Source organism: Elephantulus edwardii, unplaced genomic scaffold, assembly GCF_000299155.1.
Source record: "Elephantulus edwardii isolate Elephantulus edwardi_28Jun2011 unplaced genomic scaffold, EleEdw1.0 scaffold00055, whole genome shotgun sequence".
NCBI classification, from domain to species: Eukaryota; Metazoa; Chordata; class Mammalia; order Macroscelidea; family Macroscelididae; genus Elephantulus; species Elephantulus edwardii.
Window position 1 is genome coordinate 11,321,153 of NW_006399805.1, and position 22,315 is coordinate 11,343,467.

At 44.7% G+C, this 22,315-nt stretch overlaps 1 protein-coding gene across 1 annotated transcript in view; it reads left to right on the forward strand.

The window, feature by feature from the left end:
• LOC102861179 (maltase-glucoamylase, intestinal-like) overlaps positions 1-22,315 on the forward strand; it is a 113,403-nt gene that overhangs the window by 6,529 nt on the left and 84,559 nt on the right. The window contains exons 4-10 of the mRNA XM_006887236.1: positions 13,802-13,922; positions 15,038-15,147; positions 15,710-15,861; positions 16,308-16,479; positions 17,360-17,459; positions 18,669-18,781; positions 20,454-20,579. Coding sequence (XP_006887298.1) covers positions 13,802-13,922; positions 15,038-15,147; positions 15,710-15,861; positions 16,308-16,479; positions 17,360-17,459; positions 18,669-18,781; positions 20,454-20,579 — 894 coding nt within the window. The remainder of the gene's footprint in view (positions 1-13,801; positions 13,923-15,037; positions 15,148-15,709; positions 15,862-16,307; positions 16,480-17,359; positions 17,460-18,668; positions 18,782-20,453; positions 20,580-22,315) is intronic.

Below are 22,315 nucleotides of genomic sequence, written 5' to 3' on the forward strand. Positions count from 1 at the left end.
AGTATTCCATTGTGTGAATATACCACAGCTTCTCTACCCATTCGTTTGTTGATGGGCACTTAGGTTGTTTCCAACTCCTTGCTATTGTGAACAAAGCCATGATAAACATGGGTGTGCATATATCTGCTTGGATGTCGTTTATGGTCTCTTTAGAGTATATTCCCAGTAGTGGAATTGCTGAGTCAAATGCTATCTCTATTTGCAACTTTTTGAGAAAGCGCCACACCACTTTCCACAGTGGTTGTACCATTTTACACTCCCACCAACAGTGAATAAGGGTTCCAGTCTCTCCACAACCTCGCCAGCATTGGTTACTTGCTGTTCTGTTAAATTTTGCTAGTCTTACTCGGGTGAGATGATATCTCATAGTTGTCAATATAGAATTTTTTAAAAGTCATGTACAAGATTTGAAATAAGGGCAAAGTTCCTAATGTTACGCATCAGAAGGAAGAAGGCAATTAATTGCAGATTAAAAATAGCACTAATATCTGAGAAATGCTGTTGGGTCATCTAATTCCTGGCCATCAAGTAAAGTCCACTTAACTATCTGATAGATTGTAAGAGGCACTGCACACACCACGTCACATTGAGAAAGATATTTTGGAAAGAAACCAAAATGCAGCCTCCTGAGGACAGGGTTGGCATGCAGTGGCAGGTGTGGGGGCACAGATAGAGGAGCACACGTGTGATGCTTTGGCACCTGGCACTCCACGCCTACCTCTCGGGACCTCCTAATCTCAGCAGCTCTACACCATCTCTGATGTTCATGGGAATTGTGCTTCTGGCTTTTCTAAAGTCCCTTGTCTAATGCACCTATGATAAGCTACCACAAATGGGTGGCTTCAACAAATAAAAATGTATCCTCTTATAGTTCAACAGGCTAGAAGTCCAAATTCAGGGGACCAGCTCTAGGGACTGCCCTTTCTGTCAGTTATGGAGAACAGCTTTCGTTTCCTTCAGCACCTGCAGGCCTGATGTTGCTGGTGTTTACCGCTGAGTGAGAACTGACCCAGAGCTGACCCTCCGGTGGGTTTTCAAAGGCAGTTAATCGCATGGGAGGAGTTTGCCCACCCTTCTCCCATGGAGCAGCTGATGGATTTGAACTGTGTGCCAGCAGTATTTCAGGACAGCTTCTTGGCACTCATAATCTCTTTCTTTGCCTGAGGGTCTCTCTCTCTTTTTAAAAATAGGATTTGTATTTTATGCTGGTTTACTTACAAAGTTCGTATACATTGGCCTTTCCTCTGGGTCTTTCCCATTTCCATTGCCTGATGGTGTCTTGAGGTCTCCGTGTGTCTTGAACTTCCTTTGTGTGAGGAGGCTTCCTAGGGCAGAGATTCCAGTGGATACACTTCACTACGGGCTTCTTCCTTCCTCTTACTCAGTGCTCCCCTTGTTGGATTGAATTCCTTCCCTTTTATCTCTAGTGAGAAAAACAGTTGGACAGGCCACACCCCTAGGGAAACCCGACCCCTTACATCCTATCAGGACTATGAGGAGATTGGGGAGCCCCGCATCCCACCCTTAATATGTTTATATGCTAGGTTTATCACATCCCGAGGAATCATTTTCTAGCTCCCTCTTACCATTGCATACATCCATCCTGCTCTTGTTCTGTTCCACAGAATTGGTCATGATTTATAGCAGCCCTATTAACAATGATATTTTGGAGAGACATAGTTTAATTCATGACAGTCCTCAATACTGTATGTGTTCCTTGGTTCCTGCAAGATGTTAAAGGTACCGCAGTGCAATACTGTTCTTTGAGGTTGAGGTGAAGGGGAGGTAGCTCTGAGCACAGAAGGAAGATTATCAGAATTGTCATCTTGGATGTCTATATTGGGCAAAAGTGGAAATTTATAAAGGCCGAGAAAGGCAGGGCAAGTGAAATCTGCACCAGGAAGGATGCTGTTTCCAAATACTCAGATCTTTTGTATTCTGTCCAAGTTCTGGCAGTTTACTTGAGTTCCGCTTTCCTTGAAGGCTCTCTGCTTGGGTAGATCATGCCAGCAGCAGTGTGTCTGGAAGGGAGAGGCTCAGTGTGACGGCCGGTGGGACTGGAACAGTGTGAGATGGGAGAAGAGTAGGAAGCAGAGGTGTAGGAGAATCCACCCCCGTAGAGCCTGTGGGTTGTAATAAGGATGAATATTACCCTTGGGAGATGTAGAGAGTCACCAGTATGGCCTGCTAGGTGAGAGGTCAGACAGGAAGGGCTAGTGGTTTACTTCTGAAAAATCAGCCATTGAAAACCCTGTGGAAGGGAGCTCTGGTGACCTAGTGGCAAGATCCTGCACTGCAATCTCAGAGGAACATGGTTCAAATCCACCAGATGCTCTACTGGAAAAGGAGAGACAACCTCCTCCTGTACCCGTCAGATCTGATTTGACAGTACACACACAAAAAAGTAGTTAAAAAAAACACCCCCAAAAACCCGAACAACTCTAAGGAGCCCAGTTCTCTTGCAACACACGTAGAGTAGCCGTGAGCTAGTTGGATAGACTTCCTGCTGATTAGCTATGAGGAGTCCTAATAGAATCAGGAGTTTGGGAGAGAGCATGGGAGCCTGGGAAACAGCTATGTTGATGGTGGAACATAGGTATGAGGACCGAGGAGCAGGCCACAGGTAAGCTGAGGACATGCCTGGAAGAAATGCCTATGAGGACAAAGGTGCAGATGTGAAGATTGTGTCAAATGTGTCCCTCGGTGGTGACTGGGTGGCATAGAGCTGAGTCAGGGAGGCATAGGGCAGCAAAGAGAGAGAAGACGAGAGTCCGGGCCTGGTGAGTGACAGACAGGGATTGTTGGGGATGGAGGGAAGGCAGAGAAGGGAATGAGAGCCAGACATGTGTGACTTGGAACAGAGAAAATGCCAAGAATCGCGAGTTGGTACAGAAAGCACGCGACATTTAGGGTGGAACTGGAGGCTCTGATGCTGTCTGTTCTCAGTGGGGGCACAGACTGTGTCTACTCCCTGCTGAACAAAGGAGAAAGCGTGGATGCCAGAGACAAATGATAGTGCACACAGAGGGATAGTCACTTCAACATGAATCTAAGCGTTTACTTCGGGACAGCAGATGCCAGACACCTGTACAAGTCTGTGGACCCACTCCAGCCTTCGGCGGTTACAGCACCTTGGATACAAATCCAGTCACAGCAGACAATCCCAGATACATGACACACAGCCCTGTGCTGGGCTTGCTGCGATGGTCAGGGGATGGCCAGATCTCCTTAGAAAAGGAAATTTTCCAGGAAAAGGAAGGAAGCACATCGAGTCTATTACACTGTGCTGTGATGAATGACAACAGAGATCCGGCTTAGATATTAATGGATGGACTAGGCGTCCCTGCTATGAGTATAACAGAGTCAAAGGGGAGAACCCCGCTCCAGGGACAGGAGACAGCCTTCACAGACTGTAAGTGTCTACAGCTCTGCTCGCCACAGCCATCAGATGGACTCCGTGACTCCTCTGGGAAGCCGGCTCTTCTGCTGGCCACAAGGTGGACGACTATAGCAGAGATGCTGGCGAACAGTGCGAGTCCAGACTTGACTTTCCATGTTAACGATGAGAAGACCACTTTCCAGTTCCTTTGAACAAAGGTCATGAAACCAGCCCCCTCTTCATACTGGCCGAGGTGATGTCTGGGCACTTCCTCAGAGCGGACAGTGCTGCTCGCCAGCCCCTCTGTGCATTGCTGCCCCAGACGAGCTGAGGATCCCGGGAGAGCAGCAATCGTGCCTGCAGTGGATGGGAGCCGCCTCACCCCACCAGTGGCCTGTGCTCCCGGGAAGGACGTGTCTGATCAACTCTGGTTGTGACTGCTATGATGTCTGTCTCATCAAGTATAATTTTATACATTATAGATTTCTAATTTTTGACATTTATTTGCATTCACTGATACACCAACACCTCACAACCCACCAGCTTTGAAGTCTTGTTCATCATGAGAATAAACTCCGATCGAAGTTTCAACCACATTGTGGAGAAATGGTACTTACACACTCATGTTAATGGACCTTACACACTCATGTTAATGAACCTTACACACTGGTATTAATGAACCCAATGACAGATCCTAAGACTGACCAAGACCAAGCCGGAGGTCTGAGGAGCGAGTTTTGACATCAAAGTGTGCATTTCAGAGGAAAAGACAATCCCCAAACAAGCCAACACCCTTTCATTGCTGTCAAGTCAGAGCTGACCCCTGGCTGGCCGTCCAGGGGGTTTGCAGAGACCGTAAGCTGCACAGGAGTCAATTGTTCATCTTTCTTCTGTGGAGCAGCTGGTGGATTTGAACAACCTGCCTTTGGGTTGCTTTGTATTTCTGGCCTGGCCACACGGAGAAGGTATGAGACCAGGGCCATTGGAAACCATTTAGAACAATAACAACAAACCCATCACACCACTCTAGGGTTGCCATGAGGCACAGTCAGCTTGACGGCACCAAACAGCAACAACAGCTATTTGGGGCAAGAAGCAGTTACCTGCAGTGGGAAGACTGCCCTTCAAATTGAAAAGAGAGAGAAAATGCTAATGTTAAGGCTTTTCCATAGCAGTTTATAGGACCTTGCTTCCCTGTAACTCACTTCTTCTGGGAAGGTGATTTTGCATCGGTCTTCGGGTTTAGTGAAGTCCCATAAATTGCAATGAAATAGGACTGAACTGCATTTTAAACTTGTCATACTGTGAAATGAGACACTAGGTTAAACTGTGAATTGTTACTTCGCTTTTTGGAATACAAAGTGTGAAAACAGAACAGAATTTAAATCTATTTGATAACTTTGTGAGACTTGAAAAATTAATGCATAAAAACAGTGACTGTTTGAATACTGTCTTTACCTGTGCTCTTCCAGTCCATTAAGATTCATATATATATATATATATATATATATATATATATATATTTTTTTTTGAGATTCCTGTATATTTTAGAGTATAAACACAGACGTGATTTGGGGGACAAAAAAAAGAATTGCTGGTAAGAGCAGAGTAATGAATAAAACTAATTAGGAAGTCCAGAGGGAAGAGAGAGGAGAGGTCAGGATTAGGTGCCCAGCCCCCCATATCCCCTGCACAGGATGGAGCAGAACACGCATGTGAGGGTGGAGACTAGACAGCAAAGAAGGCAGGAAGGGGCCCCTAGTGAGGCCCACACCCCTGCTAAGACCCTGCACTGACTGGACCTTCCTGGCATCATCCCCTGAGCAGAGCGGACTGCCTCCTCCCAGGTTCTGCTCAGAGCAGGGAGGGACACAGCTGAGCAGGGAGGGTGTTGGGATCATGAGGGACTTTGGATGGACCACTCCTGAGAACGTGTGTAAAGTGTGTGAGGTGACGCCTCACTGTCCTTGCTTATAAAGAGCACTCAGGTGACATTTCCCCAAGACACTGACTTGTTCTTTTGCTAGACTCTGGCATAATCAAGGCAGCTTCACTTCCATCAAGTACTTTTCCTGTCAGCCTAGTTTGTTGTTAAGTGCTATTGAGTTGTAGATGACTCATAGAGACCCAATGAACGAAAGACCTGAACACTTGTATAACTTTCATCGTTTCTCCAAGTTCATAGTTTCCAGAGGCAAGCTGTTTCGGAAGTGGATGCCGCCACTCCTGCTTCCTGGCTTGTTTTAATTGGGGAGCTCCAGCAAACACTGTCCACCATGGGTAACCATTATCACATTTGAGTGTTTAGCATCACAGCAACCACGAGTTACCTCTGTGCAGCAAATACACAGACCAGTGCTATACCACTTAGAAGAATGTTTGACCAAAAACAATTAAAACCAGGCCTGAGGGCCTTAGATTTAAATCACACACCTTTGACTTGGTAGCATAACTTTCTATCCACTAGGCCAACAGAGTTCTTTCTATGTTGTTGTTGTTAAGTGCCATCGAGTTGTAGATGACTCATAGCTACCCTGTGAATTAAAGACCTGAACACTTGTGTAACTTTCGTCATTTTTCCAAGTTCATAGATTTTCCGAAGGTAAGGCATTTCGGAAGTGGATGCCACTCCTGCTTCCAAGCATAAATAAATAAATAAATTTAAGCTCCTGTAACATAAACAATAATTTAAGAACTAAATTGGAGTCACAGAGTAGAAGCTATTCTCATCAGGAAGAAAGTAACAGAGCCCTGGTGATGTGGTGGCTGACGTGTCCACTAATCAAAACCTGCCCAATACTCTGCAGGAGAGAGACTGAGCATTAGCCTCTGGTCAGGATTTGCTTCCTGGGAACTCTGATGGACGGTCCATCACTGTGGTCGAGTGGACTCAACGACAGTGGGATTGTTCAAGAACACAAACCAAAAGTAATCTAAGGGCCACTGTGGAAACCACAAAACAAGCGATTATCGTCAAGCAGGCTTTTAACAAAGTGTGTTCAAATAGAGTAAATGCTAGAAACAAAGTTAGAGAAGGGTCATACATGTCACGGGAACGGTCACGTGGTGGAGAGGCCTGAGAGTAGGCTGGAGTGGCATCCCTGGGCTCCTTTGTGAGTGGGCAATGGGAAGCTGTGGTCTAGACAAGCCTTCCTAAACAGGATATCTGGTGCCTTAGGATTGCAGAAGGTTGAGCACACCCACTGTTTCCCGTCCCAGGTGGTGCCAGGGAACCTTCAGCTTAGTCACCCACCAGGAGACTAAGGGTGTGCACTCTCCCAGCACTCTTCTTTTGAAGGGTGTCCACGCTCCCAGCACTCTTCTTTTGAATGGTGTCTGTGCTTTCCAGCACTCATCCTTTTATTGGTTCCTGATAAACTTCAAATTCTCTTTGCTTCCTCAATAACAGACCTTTGGTGTTTTTATTGTGCATCTTTTCCAATAAATATGGTCTTATCAAGACGATAGGCCAATAAATGATCTTTGCCTTTTTCTACCTGCTGTGCCCCACTAAATTAGTCCCCAGCATGGAGGATCCGCGTGTTCCTCTTCACCTTGACCACAAAGAAACTCGAGGGTGCTCTCCATGACCCCTGCTCTCTGCCAAGACAAATCACAGGCCAGCCTTTTGCTGTACAGTTTGAGCATTCTGGGTTCTCTGTGCTGCTAAGGATGCTTTTGGAGGCCTGTGGCCGTGGGCAATGACTGTCTTCTACGATGCTCCTGTTAAAGAACTATATACCTTAACACAGAAAAGAAGTATATAGCCGAAAGTCTTCCTCTTTTTCATTGACTCTTTGCTTCATTAAGCAAATCTTTCATCTTCATTAAGCTTCATCTTTCTCCAAGGGTTGGTCCCTCCTGATAATATGTCAAAAGTATGCAAGCTTTATGCTGAGTGAACAAACTCAGACTCGTAAGGACAAATATGGCACAAGGCTCTTATTGTAAAAATAGAAGGTTAACTAGTAAAACATGCATGGGGTCTCAAGGGTGTTAGGTGTGGGAGCAGAAGGGGGAGGATTAGGAGGGGCAAAACCGCAGGGTTGCACGATTTGGTGAGTGGAGGGAGGAGGTGAAGGAAATAGGAAGAATCTGGCAGGGACCTGAGAGGATTGGGTAATGACGGGCAAGGTCCAATGGTGATTAATTTTATAAAACATCATGCATGCGAATGATTGTATGAAACACAATATGAATAAAGAATAGTGTGAAACACAACACACACAAACTTCATGATCGTACAAAACAAACAAAAAAGTATATGAGATGAAGTCCCACCATCCTCACTTCTGTTTTTATAATTGAGATTTCTCCCTGAGCGCCCCCCCCGCCCCTCCAGTTTGTCTTTTTTTGGGAAAAAGTTCTTTCATTGTTATACACTATCTCTCCTCCTCCAGTCTCCTTTATTATGCAGCTCTTATTCTGAACTCTTGTCATGCCTATAATATCTAATCATATCTTCCTTTTATACAGTTCTCTCCCTTGTCTGTTTCAATGCCATGTACATTACTTATCCCCTCTTTTCTTAGTTTCCTTCCAACCCCCATGTCAGTTCTGTTTTATAACAGTGGCATTATGCAGTATTTGTCCTTTTGTGACTGATATATTTCACTCAGCATAATGTCCTCCATGGTTACCCATTTTGCATAATAGTTCATGAGTTCTTTGTTTTTCAGTGCCACATAATATTCCATTGTGTGAATATACCATACCTTCTCTATTTGTTCGTTTGTTGATGGGCACTTGGGTTGTTTCCACCTCTTTGCTTTTGTGAACAAAGCTGCGATAAACATGGGTGTGTAGATATCCTCATATCTAAGGAGCATTCTGGCTGCAGTTTTTCCAAGACAGATTTATTTGTTCTTTTGACTGTTCATAGTATATTCATTATCCTTGCCAACACCTTTATTCAAAGGCATCAGTTCTTCATGATGCTTTCTTATTCATTGTCCTCTGTGTGTGTGTGTGTGTGTGTGTGTGTATGAATAAGAGATGCTTGGCAGAGCCCCAGCATGAATCAGGCACACCTTCCTCTAAGTGACAGCTTTAGTTTTCAGTGCTGTCAGCAGTAAATTTTCCGAAAGCGATATGTTGTTTGATTTCTTGACTGATGAGTCAATGGGCTTTGATTGTAGATCTATGTAAAATAAAATAAAAAAATAACCTACAGTAAAATATTTTCTGTGGATTATTATAATAATGGAATAATGGCAATCTTACTGGTGACATTTGAGAGAGGTAGGTGTAATCGGGGTAAGCGGGATGGGTGTGTCAGAGGCAGTGCAGGGTTCAGGGCTGTTGTGCATAGGGTCGCTATGAGTCACAAAAGACTCGATGGCACATAACAACAATAACAACAACAGGTGTTTCTATTCACAAATGCCATTGTATTTTATAGTAAACACATTTGGTAAATGTTATTTATTTGCTAGTTGTTTATTAGCTTATGATTCCTTTGTCCAAGTGACCATTTCTTATCAGTGAGTATGTAAAGGATAACATTTTATTATGTGTTGGCAAATACACTGCATTTTGCAAAAATTGTCATGAGCCCCCATCCTTAAACAACTGTGTGTTCCCATACACCCAGCAAGAGCTGCCGTGTGACTCTCGGGAGAACACAGCTGTAACGCGGATTCTGTCACTTAGTATTCCAGGTTACATGCCAAGTTTGTGGTGCATCTTGGCTTCATTCCTGTAGCATTTTGCACTGGCCTAACAGAGCAAAGATTTTCATTCTTCCCCTGGCAGCTGCTGTTTTTCCTCTGTGTAGACCTTACACCCTGCACTATAGAAACAAACTGTTGTGTTGTTATTATGTGCTGTTGAGTCACTTGCGACTCACAGTGACCCTATGTACAAGAGTCCTAAACCCTGCTCTATCCTGTGCCAACCTTATTGTCTCTGTCACACCTACTTCCATTACCCCAATCACTGAATCAATCCATCTCATTTAAGGTCTTCCTCTCTTGTGCTTTTCCTCCACTCTCTCAAACATAATGTCCCTCTCCAAGGTCTGGTCTCTCCTTGCAACGTGCCCAAAGTATGTCAGATGAATTTTCATAATCTTTGTCTCCAAGGAGCAGCCTGGTTTCACCCTCTCCAGGATTAACCTGTTTGTTCTCTTAGCAGTCCATGGCATATTTATTCAGTACTCTTCTTCAGCACCACAGCTCAAAGGCATCAATTCTCTGTCTATCATCCCTAGTCATTGTCCAGCTCTCTGACAAATGGCATGCAACTGTGAAGACTATGACCTGGATCAGGCACACATTAGTCTCCAGCCTGACATCATTGCTCTTCAGTACTCTGGAGAGGTCCTGGCAACTCACTCTCCCAATGCAGCTTGTCTCTTGATTTCCTGGCTGCTGATACCAAGAGTGTTGATTGTGGAGCCAAGCAAATTAAACTGTTAACAATCCTCACCATTGTCATGATGCTGCCAATTAGCCCAGTAGTGAGAATCTTTGTTTTCTTGCTGTTGAGCTTTAATCCATATTGAAGGCTGCAGTCCTTGGCCTTCTGCAGCAAGTGCTTCAAGTTCTCTTCAGTTTCTTAGAAACAAACTACAGACTGCAAATAACAACTCTTAGAGGTCAGCAACTGAGCTGTAGTTTCCAGAATGGGTTGTGCGTTGGAAATTTATTTCATCTCTGAAAACTTGAGAGAACGAAGATGATACCTCCAGGGAAGTTACTGAGTCTCTGGAGCAAAGAACTTAAAGTCAGTTCTTCTGAAGAACAAGCATTAAGGTTGACTTAAGAATACCAAGACTAAAGGTTGACTTCTGACTTCACTCATTGTAGATAAAGACTTTAAAAGAATGTTACGGGGGGGGGGGTATTCCAATGGTACATGTAGAGGGACAGAGCTGTGCAAACACCAGGAAGTGAAAGAGCTTTCTAGTTTGGGAATCTGGTCCTCTGTCCAGGCTTCTAGATGTCAGGGGGGCCGGCCATTCTCTAGGCTCACTACAAAGGGTCGGCTCTGGATGTTTTTTCAGTATACTTCTCCCTCCCCTCTTTTTGTATGGAATATATAAACAAAGAATTAGAAATTTCTGTCTTTTGGTTAGTGTCAGGCACCTTTAAAACGCCAAATTCCGAAAGTCCTCAGACATACTCTCTAGTGCTTAAGCCAAGAACAATTCTTAAATACTATTGATTTGTGTCTGTAAGTTTGTACAGAATACTGTCACCCTCACCCTGTTCTTGATATTTTTTTCTTTTTTGAAGGATGGGGTGAATTTGGGGTCTTCGTTTGACACTGAATGCTTCAGTTATTTTATCCTTGCATTTCAGAGAACTCTTGACCCCTTTACTGTGGCCCTTTTGGCATACCATAGTATCCCACAAAGTAGGGCGTTGGGGGTTTGGTTTTATCCCTTTTGTTTCTGGAAGTTCCTTTATTCATTTGTCTGTAACTACAGAGATGACTTGACTGTCAAGCATAAGGATGACTGGAGAATAACTGGTTTAATGTACAATAATTCCTCTTGAAAGCTTTTTTTTTTTTTTCAGGGTAAATGTCAATGTGTGTGTGTATTTAAATATTTTAATTGATTTTCATATAATTCCTTTAAATTGTTTTATTCATATACAGTGTGTTTTAGACAACCTTTCATTTACATTGTATTTCATGCAATCATTTATATACCTTCTATTTTACATTTCTTAAATTCCTTACAAAGTTTATATTCATTGTCTTTCACACTATTCTTCGTTCACATTGTGTTTCATACAATCATTTTCATGCAGCATGTTTTGTAAAATTAGTCACCATTGGACCTTGTTCATCATTACCCTGTCTTTTTGCCCAGATCCTTCCCGTTTGCTTTCCCTGCCACCTCCACTCACCAAACTGTGCAGTCCTGTGGTGTCACCCCCGCCTATCCTCACCCCTCTGCTCCCCAGTCTTGAGTTCCTGGACACCTTTTACTAGTTATCCTTCTATTTTTACAAGAATGGTCTTGTTGTTGTTGTTGTTATGTGCCATTGAGTTGTTTGCGACTGATAGCGACCCTATGTACAACAGCCCTAAACCCTGCTCTATTCTGTGCCAATCACACTGTCTCCGACACTCCCATCCTAATTATCCCAGTCACTGAATCAGTCCACCTCATAGAGGGCCTTCCCCTCCTGCGCTGTCCCTCCATCCTCCCAAGCATGATGTCCCTCTCCAAGAACCTGCCTCTCCTTACAACATGTCCAAAGTATGTTAGACGAAGCCCCAGAATCCTTGCCTCCAAGGAGTAGCCTGGTTTAACGCTCTCCAGGATGAATCTGTTATCAATGGATATATATACTGTATTTACACTTCTGAACATGTCATTGTCTAGACCACTGGACTAATAACATTTTTTGGCTCTTGGGTGGATGCCTGATAATAATGTCTTGATTTTCCTTTGGGACAACATATAATAAAAGATCTTTCCCCCAAAGCAGTAGCGGAAAAAGACCAGATGATAAATCATTGATGTCATTGCAATTGTTATATTTTAAAATAAATTTATACACATACAAAACATAAAAAAGAGGAAGCTGCTCCATGTGATAGGTTGACACAGTGGCTGTCACAGTGGGTTCGCACACGGACAGAGGCTGAAGGAGCAGGCGGTGTTCGCTGTGCTGTGTACAGAGCTGACTTGACAGCACCCGACAGCAGTCGCCCAGTTTTGGACGTGCATGACTAGGCCTTCTCTCTGCTCCGTCGCACCCCGAAAGCTCTGTTCAGACCTGCTCAGCAGCACGGGACCGTGCAGCTCCACTGGTGGGCGTGTACGGCCTCTGGGAAGCGGTCTATTGCACAGGGTTCATTTTTCTCTCTTTCTACTTCCTAAACAACATACCTCTGGAAACTATGAACTTTAGCAAATGTCTATAGTTGTACAGGGGCTTCAGGCCTTTTCTTCATAAGGTCCCTATGAGTCATGCTTGACTCGAAGGCAATCAACAACAACAGTTCTATTTTTATTACATTGATTTAATGATAAAGTTGACATGACCTTAAGTGATCATCTAAGTCATTCCTCTGTCTGAAATGCCAACAATTAGTCTTGGTAGTTTAATAGTATTATTTTTTTCTTTGTAGGATTTTGTGAATAGAAACTCTTCATACTTCTTTATTTAAAAAAAAATCCTCTGATTTGTCTACAACTTTACAAGCCCAACTGCATCCTCATGCCTCCTACTTCATTTAATAAATTTCACTTTTATAAAATTTCAATTCCTTTTTAATTTTAATGTAATTTTATATTATCACACATAAGTCCTAAACTTCCCATGGCAATGCGAAGTTTAGGACTTATGTGTGATAATAGAAAATTACATTAAGCAGCCAGGAAATTAAAAGGCGCATTGCCATGGCAAAGTCTGCTGTTAGGGACCTCTCCAAAGTGCTGAAGAGCAATGGTATCTCTTTGGAGACTAAGGTGCGTCTGATATAGGCCATGGTCTTCGCAATCACCTGTTATACATCAGAGAGTTGGACAATGACCAAGGAGGATAGAAGGAGAATTGATGCCTTTGAGCTGTGGTGCTGGAGAAGAGTATTGAGAATACCATGGACTGCTAGGAAAACAAACAGATTTGTCCTGGAAAGGGTTAAACCGGGTGGCTCCTTGGAGGCAAGGATTCTGAGGCTCCGTCTAACATACTTTGGACATGTTGTGAGGAGAGACCGGTCCTTGGAGAAGGACATCATGCTTGGGAGGGTGGAGGGACGGCGCAGGAGAGGAAGGCCCTCTATGAGGTGGATTGATTCAGTGACTGGGATAATTGGGATGGGAGTGTCAGAGACAGTGCGATTGGCACAGGACAGAGCGGAGTTTAGGGCTGTTGTACATAGGGTCACTATGAGTCGCAGGCGACTTGACGGCACATAACAACAACAACAGCAACAAGTCCTAAACAAGGACCATTAAGGTGTTGAGAAAAAAATTACATTTTTCCTCTGTAGGAAATGTGAAACCATTTCATATGCATTCATTAGCAAAAAGTTAGTAAAAGATGTGAAACTATTTTATATGCACTCATTAGTAACACATAGTTAAAAGTAAAATTACTGGTTTCTAAATCTCCAAATAATGTGTAGTCTTTGAAAGAAAAAAAAAAAGACCAAGACAATATGCATGAAACTCCACCTGCAAGTGTGCATTACGGTTTAGGATATTTGGATACTTGGCCATCAGCTTGCTGTGGTGACAGGGATAAAGTGACTACCCTCCCTGCTCTCAGAAGTAGAGATGGACAATGGCACAGGAGGGATGCCAGTGAGAGGAACCGGGGTTAGGGACAACTGTTATGGTTCTCAGTGCTCTAACTCACGCCAGGTGCGTAGCTGATGAAAAAAAGAACACAATTGAGACCATACTGCTTCATAAAAGGATGGCATTGCATTGACAGCCTTCTCTCATTTCAGGCCACCTGTGAGCAGCGAGGTTGCTGCTGGAACCCCCAGGGAGCCATCAGTGTGCCCTGGTGCTACTATTCCAAGGGTCATGGCTATCAGGCAGAGGGCGACCCTGTGGACACGGGGGCAGGTAAGCCAGGTGGGAGCTGTAGCTCTCTGGTGGTCAGCTCATGCTCCTGGAAGAGGGAAGAGTCTGCCCAGCCTGTCGGTGTGCCCTGTGCGTGCGTGAGACAAGGTGGACGTGCTCTCACATGGGTCTTCCAGAGCCTCCTCCAGCACCAAGGGCCCGTGGCTCTGGCCAGGAACACAGTGAGCTCTGCTCCTGGCCCCACCTGAACCCCAGGGTGCTCGGGTGAGCATCCTCACTGCCTGTGGGCCACCTTCTCACCTGGAAGATGAAGGATTTGAATTGAACAGCACCTGGGGTAATGCCCAACTAGGCTGTTACCTACATGGGATTGGTTATGAGTCATGTGCCTCTGTGTGGCGGAGTAGAAACTCTCTGTAAGGTGTTCTTGGCTGTACAGTTAATGCAAGCAAATCATCAGGTGGCTCCTCTGTGGTATTAGGGTGGTTCAAACTCTCAATCTGTACAGTCACTTGCAAACTGCTTGAACCACCGCGGGATCTCAATTCCAGGTCGTTTCAATGACACTTATGCAATTGCAACGTTATCATAATTTGATGGCATTTTTAAGTTACTGTTTATAGTCATGACTGAACATTCACGTTCTCATTCCAACTTGAAATGCAGAGCGTAGTAATGGGCCTTCGGTGTTGAGGGTTACTAGGCTATTACTACTAGGGGACTCTTAGTGTCAAAGTCCCCTTGGAGGCTCTTGGTTCAGTTAACCTTCCCTTTCAAAGATGGTTCGCAGGCTCACCTGGCTTACCATAGAAGTAGGGACTTGGCATCAAGGTCTACGTGCACCTGTCATATTGCAAGACAATAACTTAGAAGGAAGAACATGTATTTACAGCTTGAGGGCTAATGTGGCCAGGGTGTGTGGTAGTGGCCTGATGATTGGAAAGCTGTCTTTGGGAATTAGACTTTGTACAAAAGACAGCTAGGCTTTCAGATAAGGGAATGAGTCCCCAGCCTCAGGATCTGGCCCCATGAAGGATTTGTGGATAGCAGGGTATACATCTTATTAGGAAGCAAAAACTTTTCACCTTAGACATAAAGCTAAGTTTCTGTGTAACTACCATTGAGGTGACTGAAAATCTTTTCTTTCTGCATGTAAGGATTCACAGTCCAGATGAAGAGACTGCCAACCCCGTCTTTATTTGGGAATGATGTTGAAGATGTCCTCCTCACAGCAGAATACCAGACATCCAACCGATTCCACTTTAAGGTTATCATTTGCCTATTTTAGAAAAAAATTAGGGAAAATTTTTTTCATTAACTAGAGACCACGGTTCCTACAAAATAGAAAATATTATTAATAGAAGTATTTTTCTCCACTGTAATTGTTCTTATTTAGTTCTCCTGGCCTTTATTCTGTGTGATAACTAAGTGTGTATTATAGATCTGATTGGTGAGCTTTGACGTTCATTGATTTACCCTGGTTACCATGTGAAAGGTATTCAGAGGCTGAGAGAGAAGAAAGGAAGTATCCCAACTTTGAGATTTTGCTAGGGGGCCCATCTCATCCTATTTACAGAGTACACTCCTGTCTGAACATTTATTTTGCCCAGTGCTATCCATCTGAATGAACTGAGTGGTGTAACAGCATCATTGGATCCATTTTAACGTAGGATTGCTTTGGGTCAGTGTTCACGATTTGGGTTGGGTGCTGTGTATGCCATAGTGTCTTGGGTCGGGATCTGAGCTCCACAGGCATAGGTACCCAGAGCTCCACTATTGGTGGGAGAAATTGTCACACTAACTTTCTTCCCTTTCCTCTCTCTGGACAGCTAACTGACCGCAGCAAGGCCAGGTATGAAGTACCCCATGAGCACGTGCAGCCCTTCCGAGGCAGTGCTGCGTCTTCCCGGAACTACCTAGTGGAGGTCTCTAAGCAGCCCTTCAGCATCAAAGTGACCCGGAGGAGCAACAGTCGTGTTCTGTAAGCTTTGAGAATTTTGTGGGGACCCAGGTGGGGACATTTCAGGGATCTTCCAGCAATATTGCGAAGGTCTCTCAGGGAGTAGAGTCCAAGACATTAGCCACATGAGCTGCCCAAACCAAACATGCCTTGGAAGAAGGTGGCCAGTATGCTCTGTGGGGCGAGCATGGTTTATCTCATGTACTGTGGGTGCAGTATCTGGAGAAAGGCACCATGCTTCCCAGAAGGTCATTGACAAAGAGGCAGACTCTCAGCAGGACAGAGTGACATAGTTGCTTCAACCTTGAGCTCAAGAGCAGCAGCAGTTGGAAGAACGACGTAGGATTGAACAGCGTGTCCTTCTGGTGCATTTTTTAAAGTCACTGAGATCTTTCCCTTTTCTAAGCAGTTGTGCTCTCTCTACCCCACCTGCCCACCTGTCTCCATATGTCTTCCCTTTTGTCCAGGTTTGACTCAAGTATTGGTCCCCTCCTCTTCGCTGACCAGTTCCTCCAACTGTCCATCCGCCTGCCCAGCGCCAACGTGTATGGGCTGGGGGAGCATGTGCACCAGGAGTACCGTCACAGCATGGACTGGAAGACCTGGTCCATCTTTGCTAGGGACACAACTCCCAATGGGGTGAGCATCTGGGGAGATGCGGTGCTCTATTATGACCTCACTGTTGGAGAACGGGCCCAGCAGTGCCTCCTAGAGCAAGACCAACGTGGTTCTTGCGGGCTGCCTCTTTCTGCACCTTCTAAGACTCCTGAATGAGGTGCTGGGCTTGGATTCTGGCTCTGCTGCGTCCTAGATCCATGTCTTTAGTGCCTTCTCTGTAAGCTGGACCACTATATTACCTTGTGGGTGGGGAGTGGGTGCTGGCGCATGCACAGGAAGTATGCATAGCGAGATTCTGCAAGCAGAGCTCTCTGAGATTGCATGTTAGGAAGATGCCTGGTTTTACGAAGACTTGCTTATACCTTTGCAGAGGACATTGAAGTCAAGTTAAGATAAACTTCTTTGAGGGGATTGATTTTTGGAGCACAGTTTCAGAACTCCCCCCCACAATAGTAGTCCTAATAAGAAGAACAACTTCTCATATTCCTATTAAATATGTGGTCAGAGCTGGCCCAGTCAGTAAGAAAACACTAACTCCCTTGGTTAACACTGAATAAATACAGATTCGTGTTGTTAAACTCATTTATGTCCTTTCTGACCATGAGTCTTCTGTTAATAGAGTAATTAGCACTAATCACTTAGGGCTACCTAGGACTTAGCGGTTAAGAAATTGTGCTTCCAACAGAAAGGCAGATTGTTTGGATCTAGTAGGTACTGTGAGACAATCTCACATGCAGTTTACAACCTCTGAAAACGCACTGGAAGTTCAGTTCTAAGTCAATTGTAACTCCATAGCAATAAGTTAAGTTGAGTTGATCTGATTAAGACTAAGACATTTCTAGCAACATGAGGTTTAGGAGATGAGATGGTGAGTGTTTGCTTTTTCTCAACCTTTTTGCAGGATGGAACCAACCTTTATGGTGCGCAGACCTTCTTCCTGTGCCTTGAAGACGCTAGTGGCTTGTCCTTCGGGGTCTTTCTGATGAACAGCAATGCCATGGGTAAAAGACCAAAGAGAAATGTTTATGAAAATGCACAAGAGTGGGTTTCAGTCTGTTTAGTACGGCTCTGTGGTGAATGGAATGGGTTCCTTCAGGATTGGCCATGGCTTTGGGTCAAGTACATTTCTGATCATTCCATCATCCCTGCTTCATTATTGTTGGCCCATGGAAGGTATGAAGAGGGATTCCTCTCGTTTATGGTCTTCGTGTGACTGCCTCTAGTGGGATGTTTTCTATTATTATAGAGTTTAGTCAGCCAGCTGTTTTCTTACAGCAGGTGTATCTTAGTATGTAAACCAGCATCACTTCTCAGTACCTTACAGCGGTCCTCAACAGCAGACTAGCAAACAAGCTCAGGGTTGGCAGAAAAGACCCTTTGTGTGAATTCACACATCCTCTGTGTGAATTGTTCCTGATAATACAACACAGAGCTCAGTAGACCAAGGGGCCTTTTATTTCTAGATGAAAACCCAGATTATGGAGATATCCTCACCTTTGAGAATGTTCTTTGGAGTGTAGAGTGATGTTTAATGTTTAACAGCATCTCGGAAGATGTTGAATTTGCCTCTTATTTGATGTGGGATTCAAACATTTGGAAAGAACCCCGGTGTTTCTCACGGTCTCCTGCAGTCACAGGGCTAAGAATGGGGTGGGGACACCATGCCCTGAGGTTATGAGTGTAGCTGATTTGTTATGGGAGCCTGAGATCTGAGCACGAAGTGACAATAATGTTCACAAACAAACAAACATCCCACAATAAAACCCCTCCCCCCAAAAAAACCCCCCAAACAACCTGAAAGAAACACTGCTATCCAGTCAATTCCAACTCACACCAACCCTATAGAACAGCCTCATAGGGTCTCCAAGGCTGTAATCATTACGGGAGTAGATGATCTCATCCTTTGCCTAGAGGGCAGCTGGTAGGTTCGAACCACTAATGTTTTGGTTACTACCTCAGTGTTTAACACACAGCACCATCAGGCCCCTTAGCCAGCTCTCCTGACCGTTACTGCAGCCCGTCACGGGCTCCAGTGGGTGGGCCTCCTGTTTTCTGATGGTGGACCTTGGTCATCAGCGTCGTCACTGTGTATAAAAAGCCCAAAGCCACGAGGGCCACTTCACTGGTCGGGGTCTTCTAGTCTAGGTGACTGAGTATATGCCTCTGGACTGAACGCTGATTTCTACCGTCTTCATTTTTAATTCTTCAAGACGTTGTCCTCCAGCCTGCTCCTGCGATCACCTACCGCACGATTGGGGGCGTCCTGGACTTCTATGTCTTTTTGGGGAACACTCCCGAGCAAGTTGTCCAAGAGTATCTGGAGGTGAGTGCTAGTATCCTGACCCCCACCGAGCTCAGAGAAGGGGGAGTTCCGCATGGCGGTGTGACTCACAAACATACGGTCTTATGAAGAAACAGAATCTTGCTTCCTGGCATCTGTGCATTATAGAAAGACAGTGAGAGAATTCAGCAGTGCCTAATGATGGTCTTGCGAAGATTTTCAGTTATTTTGTGGCGTTTTCTCTTTTAGCTTTCACAGTACTATCTATTTTGTGTGTGTGTGTGTGTGTGTGTGTGTGTGTGTGTGTTGCTTTTAACATTTTGTGATGTAAGTGAAAGTTGACAGAGCAGATTAGCATTCCATTCACGCATTCATGCATATTTTGCTTTATAACTGAGTACTATCCTCATATCACGTCATCCGTGCCCCACTACCTCTATCTCCGTCATTCTTGTCTCCATTCATCCATCCATCCATCCATCCATCCATCCATCCATCCATCCATCCATCCATCCTCTCTCTTCCTACTTCCCGAGTGTCATCCCTGAGCCCACGCTGCCCTCATGACCCTGTGTGGTTTAGAGTTCTGCAGGCTCAGCAGCGTTCCCCTTACACAGCTGTCCGTTAGTTGGCTGCACGTTGTGTGACCGGAGTGAGTTCTGTTCTAGTCTCAAAGGGTGGCTGAGGGCCATAGGGTCAGGGGCTTTATTAGACAGAAAAAGAGTTGAGAGCAAAAGAGAAAAAAAAAAAAGAAGCTGGTCCCAAGAAATGAACAGACCTTTATTGAGTGGACTGAGAGGGCTGTCAAGTGACCAACTGACCGCTTGTGGAGAAGGTCAAAATAGTGTGAGGGCAGTCAAGGGCGGTTTCTTTTTTTTTAAAATTTATTTTTTAAATGAATTTTAATGAAAGTTTACAGAGACTTGGGGTTTTCAGTCATTCATTGTTGCACATTTCTCCCTGCCCAGCCCCTCCCCCCAATTCACTTTTCTCCTTGATAAGTAAAAGGGAAACTCTTTCACTGCTATGCAATCCCTTCCCTTAAGTCCATTGCACTGTGCAGCCTTCAATCTGGACTCCTGTCATGACAATAATAGGGGTTGTTGGGAGGACTAGGGAAGACGATATTGTCCCCAGAATCTAGAGCTGTTAATTAACTTGGGCTTGGGCTTTTGTGACCAGGCCCAAAGCTTTATCAGGATCCGTTGCCTGATCTGGTCTTCAGTCCGATGGTCTGGCCTTTGATCTGGTCTCTGCTATGGTTGCCTTAAAAATTATCAGGTTCCTTTAAGTAGTGTTCAGGCCTGGGGGCAGCTGTGACATTCTTGACATTCTCCCTCCAAGAAATCCCATCATTGTTGTGAATTTGAACCATCTTCTCTATTTATCTTCTCCTCCATCTGAAGCCCACTATGTTTTTTGGTTTTTTTGCATGGACTGTATGGTGTTTTATTATGCTGAACATATTGATGTTACTCTAAGTTAAAATTAGTCTGACACCACCACAAAAGCAACACAATACTAGTGCTCATGATTTGGTTTACCAGACCATTATGATTTTTAAAGGTCTTGGGAAAGTAAGATTAACATTCTCACAGTAGTGAATCAGTATGAGCTGAAAAACAGAGTATATTTTGTGTCCCTGAAACTAAACTTATGAAAAGTTGTATTAAAATGAATGTTGACTAAGATTCATTTCACACACATCTTGCAGCTCATTGGCCGACCGGCCCTCCCCGCTTACTGGTCTCTCGGGTTTCACCTCAGCCGTTATGAATATGGGACACTGGACAAAATGAAAGAGGTCGTGGAGAGAAACCGCGCAGCTGGGCTCCCTTACGTAAGTTGTCCTTCTCTACGTCCAGTCAGCTGACCTAGTAACAGCTCGGTGTGAAGGCTAGTGCTCTTTGGGCCACCATTCTGTTCTGACCCATAGTGATTTTATTGGCTAATTCTGAAGTAGATTGCCAGGGTTCCCCCCCGCCCCTCCCCTGAATCTGTCTTAGTCTGGAAGCTCCATGGAAGCCAGTCCTCCAGGAGTGAACCCGCTGGGTTTTGAAATGGTATCACCAGTGGCTTCACTTCCAACACTATGATGTTGATGATGTTGTGTGCTCTCTGCCAGTGGCTCATTGTGACCCTGTGTACAACAGTTCTCAAGCCCGCCCTGTCCTGGGCCAGTCTCACTGACTCCGACACACCCACCTCCATTGTCCTGGTTACTGTATCAATTCATCTCATGGGGTCTTTCTCTCCTGTTCTGTCCTTCCACTTTTCCAAACATGATGTTCTTCTCCAAGGCTCCGTCCCTCCTGGCCATATGCCCAAAGTAAGTGAGACAGAGCTTCAAGATCTTAGCCTCTAAAGAGAATCTTGGTTTCACCCTCTCCGAGACAGACCTATTTGTTTTTTTGGTGGTCCATGGTATGTTCAAGACTCTTCTTCGGCACCATAACTCAAAGGTGTCAATTCTTCTGTCATCATTACTCATTGTCCAGCTCTCTGATGCATGGCAAGTAATCAATGAGACCACAGCCTGGGTCAGTCAGGCACACCTTAGTTTCTAGACTGATATCATGGCTTCTCAGTACTCTGGAGAGGCCCTTGATGGCAGATAGTCCAGGGCATTTTACCTTTTGATTTCTTGACTGTCAGTACAAAGAGGGTTAACCACGGAGTTGAGCAAGCTGTAATGGCAAACAACCTCAACCTCTTCTCCATATGTCACGGTGCTGCCGATTGACCCAACAGAGAGAATCTTTGTCTTCTTGATTGAAATCCATATTGAAGATGATAGTCCTTGACCTTCTGCAGCAAGTGCTTCAGATGCTGCTGAATTTCAACAAGCAAGGTTGTGTCATCTGCATACCGTAGATTGTTGATGAGTCTACCTCCGATCCTGATGCCACCTTCCTCTTCATAAAGTTCAGCCTCCCAGACAATCTGTTCTGCATCCAACACCATAGCAACATGTAAACCACCACATATAACACACTGGTAGTCAACTCGCCCCACTCTCATCAATAGGAACAACTCCTAGCTTACCCTCCAACTAGTTTTCTGAGACTGTCAATCACAGAGAAGAAATTGCCCATCTTTTTTCTATGGAGCAGCTGGTGGATTTGAACCACCTGCTTTTTGGTTGGCAGTACAACTCCTTCTCTACTAGGCCACCAGTTAACCAACCACAATCCTCCCTACATAGAGTGATAACGAGATAAGAACAACCAAGTGTGCTTTCTTCTCTCTGTCTTACTTTTTTGGTCACTTTTTTGTTTTAATACTCAGATAATTAGACGTTTCTGTTGGACTAGTCTTTTCCATTTATCCGTGAATCTACAGTTCATTTTTCCCAGGAACTACTCTTCCAAGCTTCCAGTAGCAGGGCTAAGGGCTGCCTGTTCTGGTTTCTGTGTGTGGAGGGCAGTGTGAGAAGTAACACTCGGTTGTGGAGCTGACGCCTGCGGGCTCAGTTCAGTCGAGGGGTCTGTGTTTACCAGCTTTAAAACTCAGGTGGATTACACAGTGCGCTGCTAACCAAAATGTCAGAGTTTGAAACCACCAGCCAGTCCGTAG